The sequence below is a fragment of the Pagrus pagrus genome (assembly GCF_965226575.1).
Source record: "Pagrus pagrus genome assembly, chromosome: 13".
Lineage (NCBI taxonomy): Eukaryota > Metazoa > Chordata > Actinopteri > Spariformes > Sparidae > Pagrus > Pagrus pagrus.
Window position 1 is genome coordinate 26,000,771 of NC_140197.1, and position 22,847 is coordinate 26,023,617.

Here is a 22,847-nt window from a genome sequence, read left to right on the forward strand (position 1 = left end):
TATGAGGGATAATAATTTAAACATTGAAATAGCATCAAATCAGACAAATTCTGTTTCCAACAAAATAAGGAACGAATAAACTTCAAAATGTTTTACTTCCCAAAGGCAGTACAACAAAAATATGTTAAAGATTAGCAGTTTTAGTTCGAACTTTAACCCTTCTGGCCTCTGTTATTATCACCTCTCCCACACAGTTGGGTTAGAATTCATCTTCTCAGTTCATTTACAGGGTAAAATCAAGAACAAAACCACAAAATACAGGATTATACTGTATAATTAGGATACACAGTATGATGATTAATTTGTTGGTCATGCTCAATTCAAATGTACTCGCAGCTTGTTTATCCGTCTGGTTTGTATAAATGACACATTCTACGCCAACTGGTGCGACTGCTCACAGGCTTTTGGTTTGGCGAAGTTATAAAAATTCAAATACAACTTGAATGTTTTTAGAAGGGAAGATTTTTTTGTATGTAAACATTATGATCTGAAATTGACTGCGACGATGTGCGGAGCACTTTATCCCGCGTTGCGGCAGCCGATGTGTCAAACACGCAACCTCGGCTATTAATTACTGATCGTTTACAAACAGGAACAGATGATGAAGGGGCCCTGACAAGCACAGGTCTGCAAAAAAGCTCGTTGGCAATTTATTTTTGGAGAAACCTTTTTATCTAAAATTATGATTAGTGAAAGGAGGCTCACCATCTGCCACTTGAGAAATCTCACTCTTTTTTCTTTGATGTTGAATCTTCTTTGCCATGGGAGGCTACTTTTATTTACAATTGGCTGTCAGGGGAGTTTTTGCTTGTCTCATCTTTGTGTATCTTTAGGTTCCTATAAATAGTTTGCAAAAGTCCCCAAGGATATAACTTTAGAGCTCCTTTAAAGTAAAAACACTACAGCTTTATATGGAGCTGATAAACTCCAGACGTCCACGTTAATTTAAATGTTCGATTGCAAAGTGTAAAATAGTGACGACTGCCAAGTGAAACAAACACGCTATCATTTTGTTGCTGTTTATACCCTCCACCAGTTGGTAATCATGCAGTGAGGCTGGTCAGTGTTACTGACACCCACTGAAACACTGTTAATGATGAGTCACTATTTTTATGTTATTATGTATCATACAGTGTGAATTGTATTTTGATACACCTACATTACAACATTGGTTTGCTTTAAATACCTATGAATGATAACATTATTTTGTATTTATTATGTTAATACTCTAACTTGTTGTTTTTGTGCAGGAGGCACCAAGTTTGGCATTTCAAATTTAACAGTATATCTGAGTAAATAATGACTAAATACAAAAGTGTCACGGTGCATCAGTAAAACTGGACAGCACATTAATGAACGGGCTGTGTCTGTTGAAACAGGACCAGTGACATATTTCTTCAGGACAATGCTACGACTACAATAATCAAACAATGCACAAGCATAAATTTTAACAGTTTTCTGTTAGAGGGCTGACACAGCATGACTCTCGTAGGCACATCTTTGCCAAAAATGTAGTGGTGTAAGTCACTCTATGCCATGCTGTAGGTGGGAGCAGGTGGGCAGACGCCGGTGTTGTAATTCTGCTCGGACAGGGAGCGAGCCTGATTAAAAGCTCACACATTTTAATGAAATTCCTTTCTGCTACATTTGAGTTAATGTAACTGTCACATGGATTGGCTGAGGCCTGAGGAAAAACTCTAAAAGAGTAGTCTACTGTTTCAGTGTGTTGGAAGGACCCACAAACCACAACAATGACAACAGTGTCTTTGGATAATTTGTCTTTGAACCCTTTAAAGAAATGTAAAAACACAAACATTTGGACAAAAGTATTAAGACATCTATATCTAGACATATACATCTTCTAAGATGGCTAAAGAAGAGGCATTTTCTCTCTATTGTTTTTTATAAGGAGGTAGTTCAGAGGTACTTTTGGTAATATATGGAATCAAGTATGTGGTCACATATCTAACTAACCCTAACCTCATAACTGCAAAACAAATGTGCAGTGATTTACATGACACCCAGTGTCAGCAGCAGTGTGACAGTGCACTAATGTGGTTTTGATGTTGCCTCAGTTATTTTAATAGTGGCAAAAGCTGCATAGTCATACTTGAACTTTTTTGTGACAAAGGTTTTGATATACACTTGAGTTGCTCCCGTTACATCTGTTCTGCGTCTGCTTGTGTTCTTATTTTAGTCTCATCCTGCTCATTAGGGCTCTATATTTGTCTTTTTGAACAAACAGATTTCAAAAACTTGCTTTCCAGAATAAGATCAATACCACATTTTCACTGGACAAGTGAGTCCACACTTGCTCCTTCAATATTAATGCGCAATCCTGCTTTCTGAGAAATGATTGATAGATATTTGATATCATGCTGCACAGACAGGATTCCTCCCTATAAAATGAGCCTCCACCTAGTTATTTCTGTTAACCAGCTGTTTTCTTTGTTGAAAAACCTCTTTGTGTCTGTACAAAGTAGTAATAAAATAAGCAAAGCGTAATATGACCATCTATAGTAACCCTTTAATTCAACATTAAAACAATTAAAAACATAAAAATATGAGTTATATCTAATAGGAGCTAATATTACTCTTAGGAAGTGTTGTTGTTAGTGTGCTGACCTTTCCCGTACTGAAACATCAGTGTTCATTACAGCATCACGCTCTGTTATCCCAGTGTTTGGAAAGGTTGTTATGAAGATACTTAATAACAAAGTGCTCTCGAGTTATATAAGCTGCAGCCTTCATTTGCATTATTTTGATCATCAGATGAAAAATCACTTCTTCTTAAATCTTTGACAAATTCAGCATTTCAATCATTTTTCTGGTCACAGTGAACCATTTTATCACAGTCACAACAGTGTGTGTTTCTCTGAAATAGCTTGTGAAATCAGTAAAGCAGAAGTGTCAGAGAGACAGCCTTTTGTCACCTGGCCCTAGTGTTATGGCCTCAGCTGTATAAGTTATTCATGCCGGCGTGGCTTGAAGCTCTTTGCTTCAAAGCGAGACACACAAACAAATGCACATGACCCTCTGATTTGACCTTTTCAACTCTGTAGTTTCTTTTCATCTCCAGATTCTCCTGATACTGTATGAACTGCTCATTGTTTGTATATGAGACAATGTGTGGGGTAATAGTGTGAGGTAGAGACTTGTAAATAAAAAGGCAGAATATTTTATTTCCAGCTAGAGAAGATGGTTTGAAACTAGTTGGGTAGATTGTATCAACTTGATTACATTTGGTTGAAAGGAAACAGCCAGCCTGACCCAGTAAAAAGTAACAAAATCCATTCACCATCACCTCTAAAGTGCACTAATTAACACATTAAATCTTGCTTGTGTCACCCATACAATATTTTCCCCCCTTGTAAAACCACAACATGTTGTACGGCTTAAACAAAGATACAATGTTTTAATGAGTGAGCAATAGAGGTGTTGGAAGACAGATTTTGTTACCTTCAGACTGAGCCAGGCTCGCTGTTTCCCCCTGCATCCACTCTATACTAACCCAAGCTGTGCGACTGCTGGTGCTGGCTTCATATTTACCGTACAGAGTAGGATTGAGGATGATGTCCAACTCTCTGCAAATAAAATGAATAAGCGTGTTTTAAAAAATGTCAAACTATACCTATATAAATCTTGGCACTCCATACTGAATTTACCACAAGAAATGTGTGATTTGAGGATCCAGAGCTAATTTACTGGTAAAAAAAAAACAAAACACAAAACCCACAATGACCTATATCCTTCAGCAACATGGTAATACTTTGACCAAAATGTCTGAAGGTTTACCTCAATCATCGAGGTACAGCACAGTTATAAGAAAAATTCGGTAAAAGAAATTCTTCTTTTGCCTTCTTCTCTGAATGTCGTTTAACAATGAAAACACAATATATAAAGTTAGAAATAAATACATAAAAAATGCAAGAATATAAGACACAATGACAATAAAAAAAGATATTCAAAAGATCTACAATGTATAATACAGTAAAACAGTATCAGTATGATAGAAAGTATTTTACAAATTTGCAGTATCAATGCAACACATTGTTAGTGCAGGTGATGACAATCTGTGCAAAATCTATACACATTAAGCCCCATGAGACAATAAGCACCTCACAGAGCCACAGAAACAGAAACATAGTGTTGTGCATTCGCATTGTCTGACTTGAGTTATGTTTTTGAGTCCTAGTTTTTAGTTGTGGTCTAAACTTTGAAGGCCAAAACATTGTGAGTTCATCCTCCAGTGTATGAGATACAAAGGGTTTATGGTTCCTCCAAATCACCCTTCAAAACCAGACCATGAGTTTCATACCATGTGACTGGTTTTATTAATGTAGGATGACAGTGAAGGATTGGCCTGTTAGATGGAGCGACACACTTTTCCACGACTATACATAGCCGAGAACACTGAGACTAAAATCGGCGAGATATGCAACATCTCAAACGCATCAAGCTGAGCCTTTAAGTAATTTGTAGTGAAAGTAGGCCAGTCAGTTGTGACTGTTTGCCTGTGTTCAATCGCTGTTCCTCAGTGTCTGACATTTTTTTTCCCCTTTGTCTTCTTGTTCATTTTTCCACACAATCATGAGGCTGAGGAGTGCAGAGAAATGTTGTCATGGTAACTGAAAAATTGCCAGGATGACCATGAGTGAGACAGACATGATGGCACACTGCACTGCTCAAAGTATTTCATGACCCGGCGCTACAGCAGGATGTCACCTTAAGATTTCCTCCAGATGGAAAAGATGCATAAGCGAAACAGTCGTATGAGTTTCAAGGTCACTACTCTATTTTCTATTTCATTGCCCTCGGATGTAAAGTTAGTAAGTTTTAATGTTGCTCAAACTGTTAAATGTGCATTTGGCAAAGCAACATAATTCTGAGCTTGATTCGTCTTCACTGAAGTCACTGCTGTCAAAGTGGCCTTTTTCCCAAATCGTTTATGTCTTTTTGTGTTTCCAATGTGTCATCTTCAAATTGAGCTCGAACTATGTGGCAAAGAAAAGTGCTTAATTTGGTTTTCTCACAGTTCAAACCAATTGCAAATTTTTCAGATTTCTCACTGATAGCTTTCTCTGTTTGGAACAAACTTTGAAATAGAGCATGTAAAATTGTGTGTCTTTAGAAAAAAGTCTTCTCAAAGCAGAAAGAAGCTGAACGAAATCTGATTAGTTAAGCGCCCAGCTGAGATGGTTTGAGATGAAGTGACCTTTTGTGTGTAGATGAGGCACATTCTTGCCATGAAAAAGAGGAACTCTTGAAACTCGTATAGCAGTTGTAGCACAGAACTTAGTTCTGAAGCATGTAATGCATGTTGTCATAAGCAGATTACTGTTCAACCTCTCATGATGGCTCAGATGCTGTAATTGCATATTTTTCTGTCCGGCTCTTTTGAGAGTTCATTGTCACACAAACTAAAATATCTTGGTCACTCACAATCCCTGAGAGAGGATGCTCTGTCTAACAAGAAAAAAATATTCAATCCAGAAACAGTTGAACTTTGCTGGAGTATTCGGTCACTGACCCACCTGCAGGTATGTCTGCTTATTATTCTGGCAACAACGAGTAAGAAACTTCATAATATCCGTCTCTTCTATAGCTGGAAATAGCCACCGGAAAGACTTCAAACTCCTCCTGAGTTGAAAGCTGTTATTAAAAAGAAAGTGAGGAGAAACTTCTGGACGTTTTTTGTTATTTTTGTACAAACGGCTATTTTAGAAACATGTCTCTTCTCTTCTTCTCCCCTCGCTTCTGTTCTCTTCATTCTTTCTAGTTATTTTTTATTTATTTATTTTTTTGTCTGTTATTGTCCCATTTCTGTTGTTGTGGTCAAGTCTCTTAAAGTCTTAAAAAGACATCAGACAGAAATAAAAAGGCTGTATCACACTAAAAATGACAGTTGAGTATATTGACAGATGGCTGTGCAGAAAAGACTTGTTGATCATGAATCAATCATCATGTCTTATTTCTCTTTCTAACCTTTAACAACATTAGACTATAAAGAATTGTATTTAAATTAACAATAGACATTGTGAATGACTTATAGTGGCATTCATGCTGACATAAAAAAAAGTGTAATTAATATCTTGGAAAACAGAAACTACAAACACAATTGACTCTAGCCCCTAAGGATAATACTACGTGAATGTGTACTCATGGGCAAAAAGTACATGTTAAATTTGCAAAAGAAAAACGTCTAAAAAAAACAAACAGTATATGACGGAGCAAAGAGCTTCAGTCAGACCAAACACACACTAGCGTAAGGATCAAACATCTAGTAAACTGCAAAAACCGTAGTCTAAAGAAAGATGAAAGGAAAATACTTAAACATAAAGTAATTAAAAAAGAAATGGATGCTTCCCTTTCCCCTCGAATTATAAATACATATGAACAAAATAACTTTCTTTTCTTACAAACTGCAAGCTTCAACAGCTCTCCAGCGTTTGACTAAGTCAGAGAAAAGTCTAAAAGAAAAGTGTCTGTCTGTAGAAAGTCAGGTCATCCTGCTCCACAGAGAGCAGTGGAGGCAGTGATGCTTGGCAGTAGATACCTAACAGCCCATCCAGGACACCATCAGAGGCTCCGCTCATTTCCCTCGTCAGCTGCAAAGCAACAGGGTGGCTGCCTCACCAACTTCATGCCAAAGTCTCTAGTGGAATGCCAGGCTCATTATAGCGGGATGAGAGTTCACTTCTCCTCTAACTGTGTGAGCTTCACAGGGGATAATGAGCCTCCTGACCGCTGGGAGTAAATGCTTGTCTGGCTGCTTCAGTGTGTCTACGTCTAGCGGTGGAGATTTCACTCCTTGCTGTTTTTCTCATGCTCTCCTGTCACTATCCTTTGTGATAGATCAGATATTATAGGCAGCGCTTATTAAAGTATTAGACCTGCCTACCGGTACTTCTAGGGGGCGTGAATTAACACATCTTGTTTATTTTCATCCGCACAAAATTTTGCTGTTTGCAGAGGGTTATGAGCTGGACTAACCCGACGTGCCAGATGGGTTGTCATACAAAGCCATCAGGTAGTCTCCCTTAGAAGCTCTTTGGAAAAGGACAGGCTCTTAAACTGGCAAAATATCTGGCGAGTGATCGGATGAACCATCTGTCTATCACAAGCTAACTTCAGTCAGTTAGATCAACAGGAGGATAGGGCTAAACCAAGCGAGGGAGCTACAGTGAGACAGAGGACGACTGGCTTCAACTGGTTCCAACCCATGACCCAAAAGGTACAAATTACATACCACTAACCTGGTCGGCCCGACTGCCACTTATTTGAAAGTTCACTTGAAAGAAAAGATGTGCATTATTAACTGTGGAGAATTTGTCTTCTGTTTCAAGAATTCACAGCTGTAGGTGGTTATTTTCAGATGTCATTGACTATTCACCTTGCCTTTCAAACCATTTCTCGCTGGAGGCGATGCATTATGTGTGAGAGACCCAGATATGTGGGTCTGTCGGGGGGGGTCGTAATGCTTTTGGTGCTGGGAACATTAGCTGCTTGGAGGGGAAAAACTGTGGACCTGCCACAGCAGAGATATCCAGAATTAGGCTGCCAGCCTTGGCACATATCCCAGAGAATTATGACTCAACAGTAGCAACAATGTTTAAATGTCCGTCCAGTCCGCTCCCAGGTGAGCCAGCCTACAAAATGCACATTACTATGTTTACAGTGCTTGTGGCCTCTTGGATTATTTTTAGCGGCTGTCAAAGCGCAAGTGTAAGAGGCAAACTCGTACTCATTTTAATATGAATAAAAACATTGTTGCCACGGAAAAAAAAAGGGACTGTGTTGCTCAAGGGCCCAAGATGTTTATGACTCACAATTAAGAGCTCAGTGATAACAAACTCATATTTAAATGTTACATTAACCTTTTATAGTCCAAAAGTTTAAGGAAAGCTAATGCCTACTTTTTGTTTCCTTAACCTGAGCAAACTGCAACCATTACTTGTTTATTTTTGTTACCATGGCAAAAAAGGTCACCTTGCTATGGATGAAGACGAACGTCATCTGACTTTGGATCTGTTAACACACAAGTTCACGTGAAGGATTGACATCAGCACGCAAAGTTGGACTTTGGTGTATACACTGCACACAATTTGAAAGTATAAAGCTGTGTTATTTGTTTACAGATTGAGACCAGGTCGGCAAAAAACAAAGACATATTTTCTAGTGTAAGACTAATTAATTACTTTTAAATGACAGGAGATAAAACAACAACAGTAAAACTAACATAATGTTTAAATAATCTAAAAAATTGAGTCGGCCTGTGACAGAACATCTAATATTTGTACATGTCACTGTCGTCAGCCTCTGCTAGTTTACTGTGGTGACCTTGACCGCTGTCCTATAAAAGTCTACTGTGTGCTGCTCAGGAGAAGTGGACACCTTAGTCTAGAAAACGTGGAGGGGACATCAGCAAGAGCTTCAGCTGCATGGGTCTCCTGTGCAATGTAATATGAAACACTATTCTTCGATCAGGCCTATTTTCAGCCCACACATTTTACTGGAGCAAAGCTGATCTCCCTAACATGCACTCTGGGAGAAGTTGGCAGGAGTGAGCACACACACACACACCGCACACACACGCACGCAGACTCACAAAGAGCAGACACTTGGCTGGGTTACTCAAATCAAATTGGAGCTAAATTTGACCTTTGAGGGAAAGTCTCAGGTCGGCCCTGCCCATCCTCATCTGCAAATGTGGAAACATCCCGTCACATTAACACGGGCTGAGCTGATGTTTTCGAGCTGAATTCACAATAATCTTAAATACTCCCACTTACCAAGGGTGGTGATGGCTGCAACTACGTTTTCAAAGCACGGTGTGTGCCGCCACTTTGACAACATGATCAAGCTGCCCAATTCCTGTCAGAACCAGAAGACATTTCCATTTACGACAAATTGTCCTTTCATTCACCTGAGCTCCTGTCAGAGCCGTATTTCACCGCAGCTAGGATGGACATTTATTGCTCTTGTGGTCCTTCTCTCTGCACATTTACTTCCCCGAAGTCGTATATCACTCTACACTGTTTCCTCCGCACAATATTTTTTTACAGCTTTATTGTTCAAGTTGTTTGGTGGAGTTGAATTTAAACTGACAGCAGTAGGCATCACAGCTATGAATTTAGTTTTGTGGAGCGTATTTGCTGACAGCCTCATGTATTTGTTTGCCGTCACACTCTGCAACACTTGCAAATAAAAAAACTACGGATGATAAAGTGTAAGTCTTGTGTGTGTTGATTGATTCTAATTAGATTACACATTCACAATCAATTTTTATTCCCTCAAAGGTCCACAGTGTTTGATTTAGTGGCATCTCGCAGTGTAGCCATTATTTTTTGTAATAAAGAATTGATAGAAAAAAACAGCAATTATTTGATAATCGGTTCATTGTTTTTCCAGCAAAAATGCACAAAATTAAAAACATTTTAAGACATTATACACACAAAATGATATATTCAAGAAAACATTTGGCAGACACAAACCAGTGTTGATACTGTTTATACCGGTTAGTCAAATGAATTAAACTACCACTGAGCAAAAGCTACAAATGCAAACGACAGAGAAAATCCTCTTGTGATCGGCCAAATACCACATAAACAAATAGATGATTACAATGTGAGCGTGATCTTTTGTGTGAGTCATTTTATTGTGGAACCACGAATGAACAACCACAAACTAAATGTTGTAGATGGAAAAAAAGGAAAAGGCTAATAAGCTTTTCAGCTACTGCACCCAGCGGGATTTCATATCAACCCTTCAACTCTTATCTATTTATAACAAATGTCAAGCTTCTCCAGATGATAGCGCCCATAAGTCTCGGTGGCTCCAGTGAAGTTTTTTGCCAAATGACAGAGTCCCACCCCACAAATTGTTCTGACATTTACATTCAGCGAGAGTCAAGTCGAGGCTGGTTTGTTTGTATAGGCCTTAATCGCTGCTGCAGACTCTGAGGACTTAACTGCAGCCACACTGAGAGCAACATACTGTATGAAAGTGAAGTGACTCATGAGTAATGAAGTTACCGATTTAATTAAGAGATCAGGTAGTGACTTTTAAGACTAAACCGACAACATGCCTTCTATCCTGAGATGTTTTTAGTATTGGAATCCCCTGCTCCCCCAGCTGCACGTTGAGCAAAATACTGAACCCCAAATTACTCCTGGTAAGCAGTTGGCAGCCTCTGCCATCAGTGTGTGAATGTGACAAGTGTTGTAGACTAGAAAAGCACTATGGAAATGCCATAAATACCCATTTACTATGAGTTTACTACTTTTTTGTATAAAATCATAAGAATTGCTCAGAACACAACATGCCTTGCACTTGTTTTTTCCCCATGTCTCTGGGCTGAAGTGACATTTCTCTGTACAATTTCTCTCAGATTACAAATGCCTGCAGAGACTGATGAACATGACAAAGGAAATGGAGCACTTTGGCTATTAGGATAATTGGGCTATTTAGAGAAAATGAGACTGCAATTAGGTGAAAGGTTTAACGGTCACTGTTCAATGATAATTTGTTGTTGCCAATGTTTGCTGCAAGGGTTGATTTCAAATGAGTATAGTGCACGTTTCACTTCAGACCTCCAGATTTCCTCCACAAACTACTTTCAATTTGTTTATTTGCTTCTTGGTTTGCTGGACGTTTCAAAAACGCAATCTCTGCTGGCCTCACAATTCACCTGTCAACAGTTTGAATACACAACGCATCATGCAGCACTACAGTACTTCAGTATAATGCTGCTTTGTCACATATTTGACCTTTTTCATTATGATTTGGACGTTGTACTATTGATAGTGTAGCCCTGATGTGAAGCTTATGTTTCTATAGGTTGAACCTGAAGAATCGTGAGCTTTGGCTGTTTGTGTTTGATGTAGTGAAGCAGCGTGGTGCGTTATAATATCAACTTACACTGACAGAAATACATTAAGTACTTCAGTAAAACTTTTTATCCTTTCCCTTCACACTTCGAAAAGATAATATAATTGAAACGAGTGAAATAGATGTGAATGTAATTTGAATACAGTTATCCTGATCATGGGTACCTCAGCCACCATTATTTTGATATAGTTGGACATTTCAGAACAGATAACGTCCTGCAGAATCATGATGGATCCAATCCAGCGATTCGCCTCCAAGGGAGAGAATCACTGACTAATATTATCACACTCTTGTAGCTTCATACTTAGCGCTATATTTGGACAGAGCTGATGGAGGGCATATGGACTGAAAAGATTTTAAAATTATCACTGTGTGCTACTGAAGCAACACTTCAGATATAATTTTAACCTCTCAGATTCAAAGGAGCCAACTGAAAAGCTACGTCTCATAAAGACTTCACTGCCCCCCTGTGTCTGTGATTAAATTCAAGCTAGTATCTGGTCCCTCAAAGGATAATGAGGTACAAAGGTTTAATCATTCCCTTAATCTTCTCATTTGTCAAGGCAAAGAAGCTTTTAGGTTAGAGGTTTGTTTTTGTTAATAATTCCTCGAGGAAGATTGGATCTTTAAAAGCCAAACTTGGCTGTGTTAAAAGGTAACTGCGAACGCTCTTCAGAGAAATCCTCTGTGTAACAGCAAGGCGTTTGTTTGTGGTGGCACTTTTGTAAATAATGAAAAGCATAATTATTTGGTATTGTACCTCTAGTCCGTTGCCTGAAACATAATTTTTTTGTTTAGAAGATGTGAAAAATCTGCTAGGTCCACAGCTACTAGATCAAGCGGTTTATTTGGCATGAAGACTGTCTAGCAGCACATCTTGGCTAGACATGCCAGTTTGAACACTGGATAATTCTTGTGCAGAAGTTTGGAGTGCAAGACAAGACAGAAGAAGCACAGCTGGTAATTCATGCCACCATCTGTAGGGAAACAGTCCAGAGTCTATCTGAAACTCCACGCAGCAGGCGATAAGACATTATTTCTTGATATGATGATTTAAATTGGAAAATTAAATGAATGTTCGGCCACTTACTGGTTCTTGCGGTTATAGTTTCTCTGATGTGCAGAGGAGCAATTAGACTGCAGCTGCTTTTGGTTTCAGTCCTCACAAAATTCTCCATAAAACAAAGTTACTGTTTGATGTAGCCTCTATTGTTATGTGTCTCTGAGAAAGTCGATTTTGTATCTTGAGTTTAAATAGGGTAGACTGATGGCTACCTCCCAACTCCTTTGCCTGTCATTGATTTGTAGTGGAAAGATACCTATGGGTTTACATTGTAATGGAAAATGCATGACGGCACCTATAATTGTCCCCTTCTATTACACTAGATGGCAGTGTAATCCATCCACCCATTAGCCTTGACATTGTACAAGAGTCAATCATAAAGCCAACACAATACAGACCATTTATGCTAATAATCAAGATTTACAGGTCAAGTGTGTAGGATACAAGGGGATTTCTGAGGATCTATTGTCAGAAAAGGAATATCATTTTTCAATTTTATGATTTTATGATGCACCGTTATGTTTCCACAGTGCACCAGAACCGACAACCCAAACACTGGGTCAAGAGAGGGTGAGGCAAGGGGTAGTTTGCTGGTTGCAGTCTGCAACCTCAGAACTAGATGCCACTAAAACCAACACACTGGACCTTTAAGGAAAAGCTTCAACTGTATTTGCAAGGCTGTAAATACATCTTTAATATAACAATCCACTTGTAGTTTAATTTTATCACCGCAGAAATATAACTAAAACATTTAAAAATCAGCCATCTTTTCTTGCTTAATTTTACATTTTGCCACATACTATGTTTTTGTCATGAATGTAAGAAGACACGATGGAGTGTGGAATATTTGTTTTGAAATTTCTAGTTAAAGGCTTCATTAAAAAGTAAAACAATGAATACAACTACCTTTCTGCTATTATACAGTAGAGATGTCCCTCTACAGTGCAAGATGTTTATAGTAAATTCATTTTGTAATAAACATGTCCTCAGACAGTGATTTTAAGGATAAGTCCTACCCAGCCTGTAGGAACCACTCACATTGGTGGGGTGGACAATATGAGCTTGCAGTGCCTCCCTCTGGTGAGACACACTCAAGGATGCAGTGAAAAGTCCAGTGGTGTTTTTATGTAAGTATGTCCAACAATACAAGCTGGTCAGTCTTCCTGAAGCAGATTAATCACTGACCATTCAAAATGTACAAAAAAATATGCTCTGCAATTTGCCAGATTTGTTTTGCCTATTAAGTGCAGTTGTTGTGATTTGTTGTTGCTGCTGAAATCCAAACTTTAGTTGAGCGTCAAGTGATGTGGAATGGTACTCATAGGGGCTTTTAAAAACAACTTTATTTTCAAGTTGGGAACCTTGAGAAATGGGCATGAAAACCACTTAGGCTCCAAACGTAGTTGTCAGATTAGGGAAATTTGGGGGAGTTCCAGGGGGCCCAAAGCCAGAGGGGGGACACTCAGAGAGGCAGTGTGCTCCTGCAGCTTTGCACAGTAAATCCAGCCTTGGGTCATGTCAGGGGTCAAACGGCAGTGCCCATCGACTCTGCAAGAGCAACAGCTTGTGAAATAGGCAGCTTGATCAGATTATCTAATTGCATCATGTCTCTTTTTAAAAGAATATATTTTTTTCCTGTCTGCATGAAGAGGGACTACTCTCCCAGGAACCCTTGGCCTTTGTGGCCCATGATGCATGTGCCATGTGGGTGTGGGATCAGCAGTTTACTGCTTTAGGCCTGAGTAAATACTGCAGCCATTCCAGGCATTGCTGTGAATGGTGGAGGAAGGAAATGTCTGTAATCAGAGTAACTTCACTGTTTCCCATAGTCGAGTCAGGAAGTAAATGGGTTGCAGAGAGATGACAGTAGATGAATAGAGGGAGTGACGTGACAGACAAGAGAAGGGAGGGTCTTAGGAAAGCTTTTAGCTCCAGTTTTTATTAAAAACGCAGCTCAGTGTATCATTTTTGATTCTGTATGCATCATCAATAGGACATTTTTTATTACTTAGGTAAATCTGTGTGATAATCAATGTGACTTTTTTATTGTGTGCTGCCTTTCGTGAATCGGCTGCACTGTTCATTTACCATTTGAAAACAACATTGCGCTCTTTATATTCCTGGCGTTTATAGAGCAGTTAATGTTTCTCTTGTGGTCTGGATTGTGTTCTGACTGTCCGTCTCTCCTGAGGCCGAGGCCATGGTTACACTGTTATTGTTACCTGTTATTCCAATGAGCAAATGCTATTCTTGATCTTTTTCTGGGGGACACAAATATTGTATGCACACCACTTGGCTGTTTTCATTAACACTATATTGTTGGAGAGTTCATGAAACAGTAGAAGGGATCTGCATACTGGATTATTGCTTCTGAAAATAAACCTTACCCACGTATCCATAGTGTTTCAGTTACAAAACCGTGCCCTATCCCAAACTGAATAACAGAAGAGGTTTTCACTTTCCACTGGAAAAGTTATGCGGTGCCAAATGCTGGCACCTCACCTCTATGTAAGTTGTTGCATTAAAAGTAATTTGGATTAATGAGTTATTTTCTCACTTCTGGAAACTCTAAACTCTACTTTTCTGATGACATCATCACAACAGTCTGTGCCTACGCCAAACACTAAAACCAGGTTCCTGCTAATGTCATCTGAACTAAAGGCACAAACATCTAATGCGACGTGAAGACTACAGCTGACATAATGTAAGAAGCTTTCCCCTTGAGTTCGCAGAGCTGCTGTGATTGTATTACATTGAGTGATCATATAGCTCAGCAGTCCACTAAGCAGTCCTAATGCAAAAATCTACTCAGAATGATTTTAAGAACTGCTTTGTAAGAATGAATTTGGTAACATTTTAGATCGGGGAACACGTATTAACTATTTACTAGTTGCTTATCAGTATTCATTTTAGTAGCATCATCAAAGAGCACCAAAATGTGGTGGTTAATAAGTGTCAACCTACTTAGAAAGGCCATGAGGTCATGAACAACAACTTCTTTACTTGGTATCCATCAGCAAAAAACTATGTAGGTGCTTATTCATGGAAATACTTAAGTAGTTGTAGAATATAGTTGTGCAGAATAAGCCATTAGTAAGTGCTCAGTAATGTCTAATCAAGAGCCAATATACTAAGAATATGCATGCTAATAAGTAGCTAGTTTATCTACATTGGTAATACAAACAAAAGCAAATGTTTTGAAAAATGTATTTCCTCATGATAACAATCGTTGTTTCCATCTGCGCTCATCACATGCAAACGGATAACAACAACATAAACAACCTAGCCTGTAGTATTAAACATTCAGAGAGGATCTGAGTTTGTTTTAAATCACTCAATCAAACTCTTTTGCAGCTTTAAATGCTATTGTTGATATAAGTATTGTTTTCTTGAAGCTGCCACCCACAGATCGTGCAGTATTATTGTCATTGGGTTTCACGATCTACTATGATACTGGCAAAAACACAGAGACCCTGCCTGGCTCCCAGAACAACACCACGAGTTGCAGCATGCCAGCGAGCAAACAAGAGGTTATTTCTGTCCGTGGTCGACCCCTAACCGACCCCCTGCCAAGCACACTGCTCGCTGGCTCCAACCAGGAGGAGATCGGGGAGGGCTCAGTGTTTTGTACAACTGCTCTGACTAACAGCCACTCGAGGGTTAATTAGACTTATGGGAAAGCTATGGTTGTTGAAATCAGGGAATGTTAGACGGGAAGTGTGAAGCAGTGGCATGCCCTTCGCTGTAGTTGTAACAGTTGTTTTCTTACACTATGTCCAGATTGTGGGGACACCGTTATACTCCAGACGCACACAGAAGCGGAAAAGATCTTTTTTTTTTTTCCCCTGTCCAGCTGCTCGCTCTGGCTATATGATCAGCTATTTTTAGCAGCATAGTCTGTGCCTGCTTTATGATGCTGATACAATGGCTGGTTAATGTGGTTTCACAGCAAGGTTTTTATACCTTCTTTATAAAACATATCCAGATTCTATTTTAATAGCCGTGTACACATCAACCCATTTTAAAGCATTTACTTATTTTGTGGGATGTTTCTCAATAAAATGTACTGAAATGACTGCATCCATCTGATGCAGGGTCATGACTCAGTTGCCTAGATGTGTTGTAGCTTTGTGTTTTCGTCATAGTTATGGCTAATCAGTCCAGTCACTTTCCATGGTACTTGGATGTCATGGAAAGAAAAACTTTCGCAAGCCTCAGCTTCTCCATTAATCGTATTATATATGGACTGATTGTTAATCTTGGTGAAATAGTTAGTTGAACTGGAACCATCATTATCTGCCAATGTTAAAACGTGGGAAGGAATGTCTGTGATTGCCCACGCTCGTGTAATTCATCCAAAAGAGCAAATACAAATCATATGTGTGTTGATGCACACGCTTAAATGTAATTACAGCTTGCCTTTAGGCAACTGTGAGTGTGTTTACTTTATGTTAAGCGTGTGCAATTAGTTGTTTTTGGGGATGATGTTAATGTGGCCAAAGCTGCCACAGGCCTGCCTCTTTTAGCCTCTCGTGGCAGCTGCATGTAGCGCAGCTTCAAAGAAAACTGGAGGCCTACAGGGATTTCCCTCTGGCTTTCCCACCATCTGCGGAGGCCTTCGTGGGATGTGATGTTAGCGGGTGTTGTGGAGACTCCCCTGTGAAAATGGGTATCCAGTTTTACTGCAGCCTCTGTCTACACATGCAATCTTTCTCATTAAATATGCTCATATTAATGCCTTTAAATCATATACCTTTTACGTCCTTGTCGATTTAAAGACAGACGTTCAGGCCAGCATACAGACCATTTTGATTTGCATCCCATCATTAAAGCACATTCTTGGTTTATTGTCTTTGACTAAACTTAGATCCAGGTGTAATATGATACACTTATACTGAAGATAATGCCATGGCAACCACCCAGACTTTTCCCTACTATGATAAATAACTCTACTCCAAGGCTTGAAATGTCAGTGTTGTATAACCCTGCAATCAGTCGTCCACAACCCTACACCTGATACTTATAAAGATATAAATAAAATAGTTTGATTAACGTTGAACATCTGTTTTTGGTGTAGCAGCACATGCTCAACAACGTGCTTTCTTAACTCAAATCGATCTTATTCCGCCTGACATTTTGGCTCAGAGCGGGCCAGAAATGAGCCGTCTGCTTTACATACTTGCACCAAGATTATGTTGAATGTGCGTCTTAACCTGTTCTTCTCTGGGATCCTGCCTGGAATTTTGACGCAGTCTGGGTTTTATAGGAAATACCTTTGTGAGCTGAAAGGAGCTGTATAGATGACTCCCTCATCGCACCGCACCTGAACTTGATTACAGTGTGCCCATGAGCAGTTTTAGCTTCAGAGTTACTCCCAAAGCCTTTAAATTGGGGTTTGAAATCAGCTTATGGACCTTTAAGCTTGTTTTTGACCTTTAGTGTTGTTCTCCTTCTTGTTGTTTGATGGAAGTTAAACGCACAAAATTTAGTTTGAACTTCACACCGTACTGTAATGTGAGGAAAAAATATGCTGAGGATGATTTTATGAATCTGAGTATGTGCGTTAGTGTGAAGCCATCACATGGGACTTGATCTTAATGAGTGCTTTGATGTTCAAAGAAACTTTATCTGGGAAAAAGAAGTGTGGATCTTGGCTCTGAAGAACACTTTGGCACCAAGGGTCAAGACTGTAATGAGATTGTCCGGATCACAGTGTTGGGGTTGGAGTACATATTCTCACCAGGACAACGTAATGACAACACAGCAGCACAAACCATCTGACATCACCAGTAAAAATAACTACAGGAAACACTGTGAACTGATGAATAATAACGGACTTTTGTTTGTGTCATATATTGTACTTTTTATCCTTCATAAAACAAAGGAAGCATTGTGCAAGAATCGCTTCCATGTCAGTGAACATGCGTGACGTTAGTAGCAAATACAGGTGGATGATAAACACAGGATGTAAAGTTACAAAGGAGTATTATTGTATTGTCATCATTGCTCTTTAGTAGTGTGTAATGGTATTATGGCAGTTAAACTTGAATGAATACATACGTTTCAGACGAAAAGGATGATGATGTGGGCACATTTTTGCGAGCTGACCTGTCATACATCAGAGAAGACAAGATTTTACATTCAGTTCAGGGTCACTCATCAAACATATCACTATATAACTGAGGCAGTTTAACAACAAAATAAAACACAATCTATTCAAAAGCATGTGTCTTGAGGGAAGCAACCTTCACAAAATTAGTAAACTCCATTCCTGATGGTTTAACTCCACTTAGTTCCTTAAGTCTGTTGAGCAGAGACGACAGTAACTCGACCTCCCAGATCAATAGAGGACCAGACAGACCAGTGTATACTCAGTCTTCTTAAGAACATATTTATTGTATTTGTTGGCCTTGTAACATCACATGGCAGACAGATTGTACACACATAATCAAATCAAGCAAAATCACAATAAGTCATACATCAGTTTTGACTTTAAAGAATCACTGGAGCATCCTTACAACTTTATATCTTTTTTATGTGGAAAAAAACAAGGTTTTCGTCGAAAATACCTTCAGACCACAACAGTGCCATTTTTTTTCCACATAAAATTTAAAGTAGAAGGAAGAGTAATGTGCCTGAGATTTTATATGTGGCCCACTTGGCGCAGAACAAACTTGTACAAAACTTTATATGAATATCTGGAACAGCTGTAGCGCTGCAACGGCATCAGTATTGCAAAGTGATTGTTTCTTCATTTACATGTTTGTATTGGGAACAATAATGTGATGTGACTTTTATATGAATGTAGAGCACCGAATAAAACTGTTGCTGTTATGCTTTACTGTGTCTTTAGACATGGACACCCACCAGGCAAATCATAAAGCAAACAATATTCTTCTAGGCCCTGACATAGAGTATATCAGAGTATGGATTTAACATGGTGAGCATCATTCAAGGCTCATGTTACAAACAAGCCTGAAGTACAAACTGCAACATTACAGCTCCTTTCTACTCATGTATAGATTTTCTTCCAAATGCCAGGTCATGTACCCCATACGTCTCATCAATCGGTGGAGTCCTCGTTAAGATCTGTGTAACGCAGCTGGATCCCGATTGAAAAATCGTTACATCGTGGTAATAATAGGACGGATGAGGATGCCGTTGTCCACCCATGGGGGATGTGCTGTTCCAAATTGCAAAGATTCTCATCTGGAGTGGGAGGCCCAGAATGACATTGTGCAATGTTTGGCTCTGTGTCACAGAAATTACTCATCCCACTGTCACTACGCCTATGTTTTTCACACGAACACATTAAAAGCTAGTCTACATAATATCGTAAAATAGATACAGTAGAAGGGTGGGTGTAATACACATATTTACAGAGCAACAATTTGACAAAATTAAGACTTTGCCAACAGTAACAAAAATAAAAATCTCCGCTCCACCCTTTTATAATTTATAGTGTCTTGAAAATGTGATAACCTTCCCCATCTTACACTTATAAATTAACAAACAATATATTTTACAGATGTTAAATAAATAATTTAGATTTCTGCAGATTTCTGTGGGATCTTGCTCCTCATGCATAACGAGAAGAACTGACTCGACTGCCCGTGCTGCCTCAATGAGTGAAGAAATAACAGACCTCAGCTGGTGCCAAAAGAGTGACCAAAACAGCAGTTTTTGGTAATACACGCTGTATGTTGACCATCTAAGAGCAAGGCCACTCTGAGAAAATAAACTATTTTCTGTGATTTGTTTGTGGAATGTAGTTCGGAATTAGATCAGAATTGCCTTTGGAAGCCAACGTATAATCACAGATTAAGTAGTTACAGTTTTTCCTTGGGAACATTGATTGGGGTAGTATTAAGAGGAAAGATATCTTGTGTTATTGCACCATTGAAATATTTGACCTTTTGAATCAGTACTGCAGATTTGTATTAGTAAATGTTTTTGACTTGGTACCTCCATATGCAAAAACATTATGTTGTGTCCATCTAGACAGAACACATCGCTCTTAAAAAGAGTTCACTTTTTGGTCTTTATATTACAGCCTGAAAAATACAGCGTGTTGTACCAAATAAAATACTTCCAGGTGTCTGCTGGTACATATATGAAGGTTCACTGAAGACAAGAGTAATGGCATGAGAGGGCATCGTTTTATTTTATGTTAAGAGAATAAATAAATCTGACTGAAAGTGAGACGGAAAGTGTGGGGAATCTATAGTCAGTGTTTGTGAAACGTCTCCGTCCCTCAGTTAGATCTTACTGCCTAACTTGTCTCCTTGCCTCAGTAATAGATTATTGTACACCATCAGTATTAGTAAGTGGCTATATTAATATATGTTATTGTTACTTGGCCCACTCTGTTTTGGTTTAAAGGATCGCTGGTGTGTTTGTCAGTTTCATTTGGTTTGTTTAGGCTGGTGTTAAAATGTTGTGTGTCATGTGCGTCTTGTTTTATTGCACTAAAACCAAACAAGTCCTGCAATCAAACTCTGGTGAGGAGTAAACAACCGAGACCGCCGGAAAAGGGGGGCTCAGTTGTTTGGTTCATTTGGGATGTGAAAGCAAAATGGACCAACCAAGGAATTTTATGATAGCAGATAATGATTTTAGTGTGATTTCAAATGCTAAACTGCTATTTAATGCTGTCCAAAAAGATCTTGCAATGCACCCGAACAAAATGCTGGAAGAAAAAGGGTTAATTAAATATTTAATCCATCTAGCAATTGTGACTTTTGCTTTCTGTTTCGATCCCTTCATCCTTATTTATAAAATGTGTTTGTTCTCATACTTGTTGGGACATTTCAGTCAGAAATGTGATTTGTTGTGAAGTTATAGAACCTGCATCATTAATGAAACACCGTACCCGCAACTGTAAACTTGTAAGTTGTACCTCTACTCAAAATGAGTAATTATAAAGTCGTCAGTGAATTAAAAACAGCTGGCCAGTAGGAAGCAAATGGATTTAATACTGCAGTAATGAGCGAGCTAAATTGTCTATTAATAACAGTCAATGCAGTGGTGTTGTAATGCTTAAAAGATATTAATTTCCAAACTGTAGATGGAATGGAAAACATCTTGAATTAATATAAGCTACCTTGTGGTTTAAAACGAGAAATTAGACTTTTAAATTGTTACTGAGAAAGAGAAACAGCATTGTTCTGGAGTGAGATGGGAATTTGAGAGCCCACGGCAGACTTTTATGCAGGAGAGAGGTTTGTGTGACACAACAGGTGTATATGAGGTATTCATAAAATCTCTTTTTTTGTTTCTGTGGCCAACACAAATGTGAAAAGATTTCTGTGTACACATTCCAAATACTTCTGCTGCTCTCCCATATTTTTATGGCCACGCTCACAATAATTCAATCCCAGCAGTGAGCTGTCATAACATATTGTGCCCGACTGTCCCTTTTACTTTATCAACTCCATGTTTCCCTTGTCCCATGCTGTTTGACATGCATATTTCTTGATCCCGCAAGTGAACTTTATTAAGCCAGAACACAGAGGTCCAGTCCTCCCCAGCGTGCACCGTCCTGCTCAGTCACGTCTCAAGAACAACTGGAGGACTTAGAGCTTCCTGTGTCTCTGCAGCTTCACCTTTACATCCTCTGCGGGATCAGATGCCTGCTATTTAGCTTTGACTTATTTTCTAAGCAGCCTTCCTGGATCAACTGAGACACGCCGCAATTAGTGCAATTCCTTTTTATCTCACTTCCTGTTAGTACGCCTGCTGTAATGGACAGCATCTAACCGCCATAGTAAGCCACGGCTAAGCATGTTTTTGTATGAGCCACTGCTCCTTTTTCTTTAATTTTAGGTCCTATGTTAACTTCATCTTTTCTTATCACAGTTTTTGACTAAGCAGTAACATACTAGTTGGAGTTGCTGGACCCTGGCTGCCATAAATCAATTACTATAACTAATCATTAAAAAATGTTTAAAGATAAGCTTCCATGTCCCTCAGGACTGAGTGTGTTTATCTTTGTCTCAGTTACTGAGCGCGACAAATATTTCTGGAGAAAAAAAACAGTCATGATGTTCGTGAAGATGTATCCTTTGAAAAAATTCCCAACAGATTGTTTTGATCAACGTTACCAGTGAAATATTTGTTTCCGTCCTGATTATTCACAAAATCATATCAAAAAGTTCCACAGTGTTTTTGTGCTGTAATGTGATGAGTCCTCTGTGAGTACAGCAAAATGACCCAGCGAGGGTTAATATGAGCAGCTCTGTGTTCCCTCCTCCTGACATTGACTGAGCGCACACACACACTTTCTCCTCTGAGGCCAGCGCGCAGCCAGAGAGGAGGGACTGTTTGCAGCTCTGAGAGCCAGCTGTCGTTCGCTTAGAGCTGGGTCTCTTCTCTCCCCGACTACCCCGTTCTCCACTGGCCTCATCACTCCATGGGACTCCAGACCTGGCCGCCAAGCACACCACTACTGTCCACTATGGCCTGCCTTGATGTGGAGACCCCTTCCATCTGCAGGGGTAAATTCAAATCAGGTGCTTTTTTTTTACGCTTTCCTGTCTAACAGACGTGCATTTCATTGTTTTATTTCGGCTTCTGCGTAAAGTAAATTCAAGTTCTTTACTGTTTCGAAGCTTTGCTGATTCTGGCTGCAGTGGAGGGGGGTTGTAGTGACGTAGACGCAGTACTAACAGGAAATGACAGGGCAACAGTAAAGCTCATCAGAGTGATTCATGCCAAGCATCATTCCTACAGGAGGGACTATTGTCTTCTAATGGATAATAAATCAAACTTGCTGTAGAGAAGCTGTCAGAGTCTGCGTGGGAGAGATTTACCAGTAAATACTCATCAGTTGTACTGCCTGTGTTTGTATTGGCATTCTGTTAAAACACTATCATGGTTTTCTTTCACATGATTT

General features: G+C 39.2%; 1 protein-coding gene across 5 annotated transcripts in view; it reads left to right on the forward strand.

Annotated features, from left to right (window-relative positions):
- The window catches only part of mrtfbb (myocardin related transcription factor Bb), a 68,341-nt gene that overhangs the window by 34,022 nt on the left and 11,472 nt on the right, over positions 1-22,847 (forward strand). For 2 of the 5 annotated variants that reach the window (XM_084371787.1, XM_084371788.1), the window contains one exon: positions 22,247-22,464. The exons of 2 other annotated variants lie outside the window; for them this stretch is intronic. In XM_084371787.1, coding sequence (XP_084227913.1) covers positions 22,365-22,464 — 100 coding nt within the window. In that variant the 5' untranslated portion in view covers positions 22,247-22,364. The remainder of the gene's footprint in view (positions 1-22,246; positions 22,465-22,847) is intronic. One more of the 5 variants, XM_084371789.1, reaches the window with a different exon arrangement.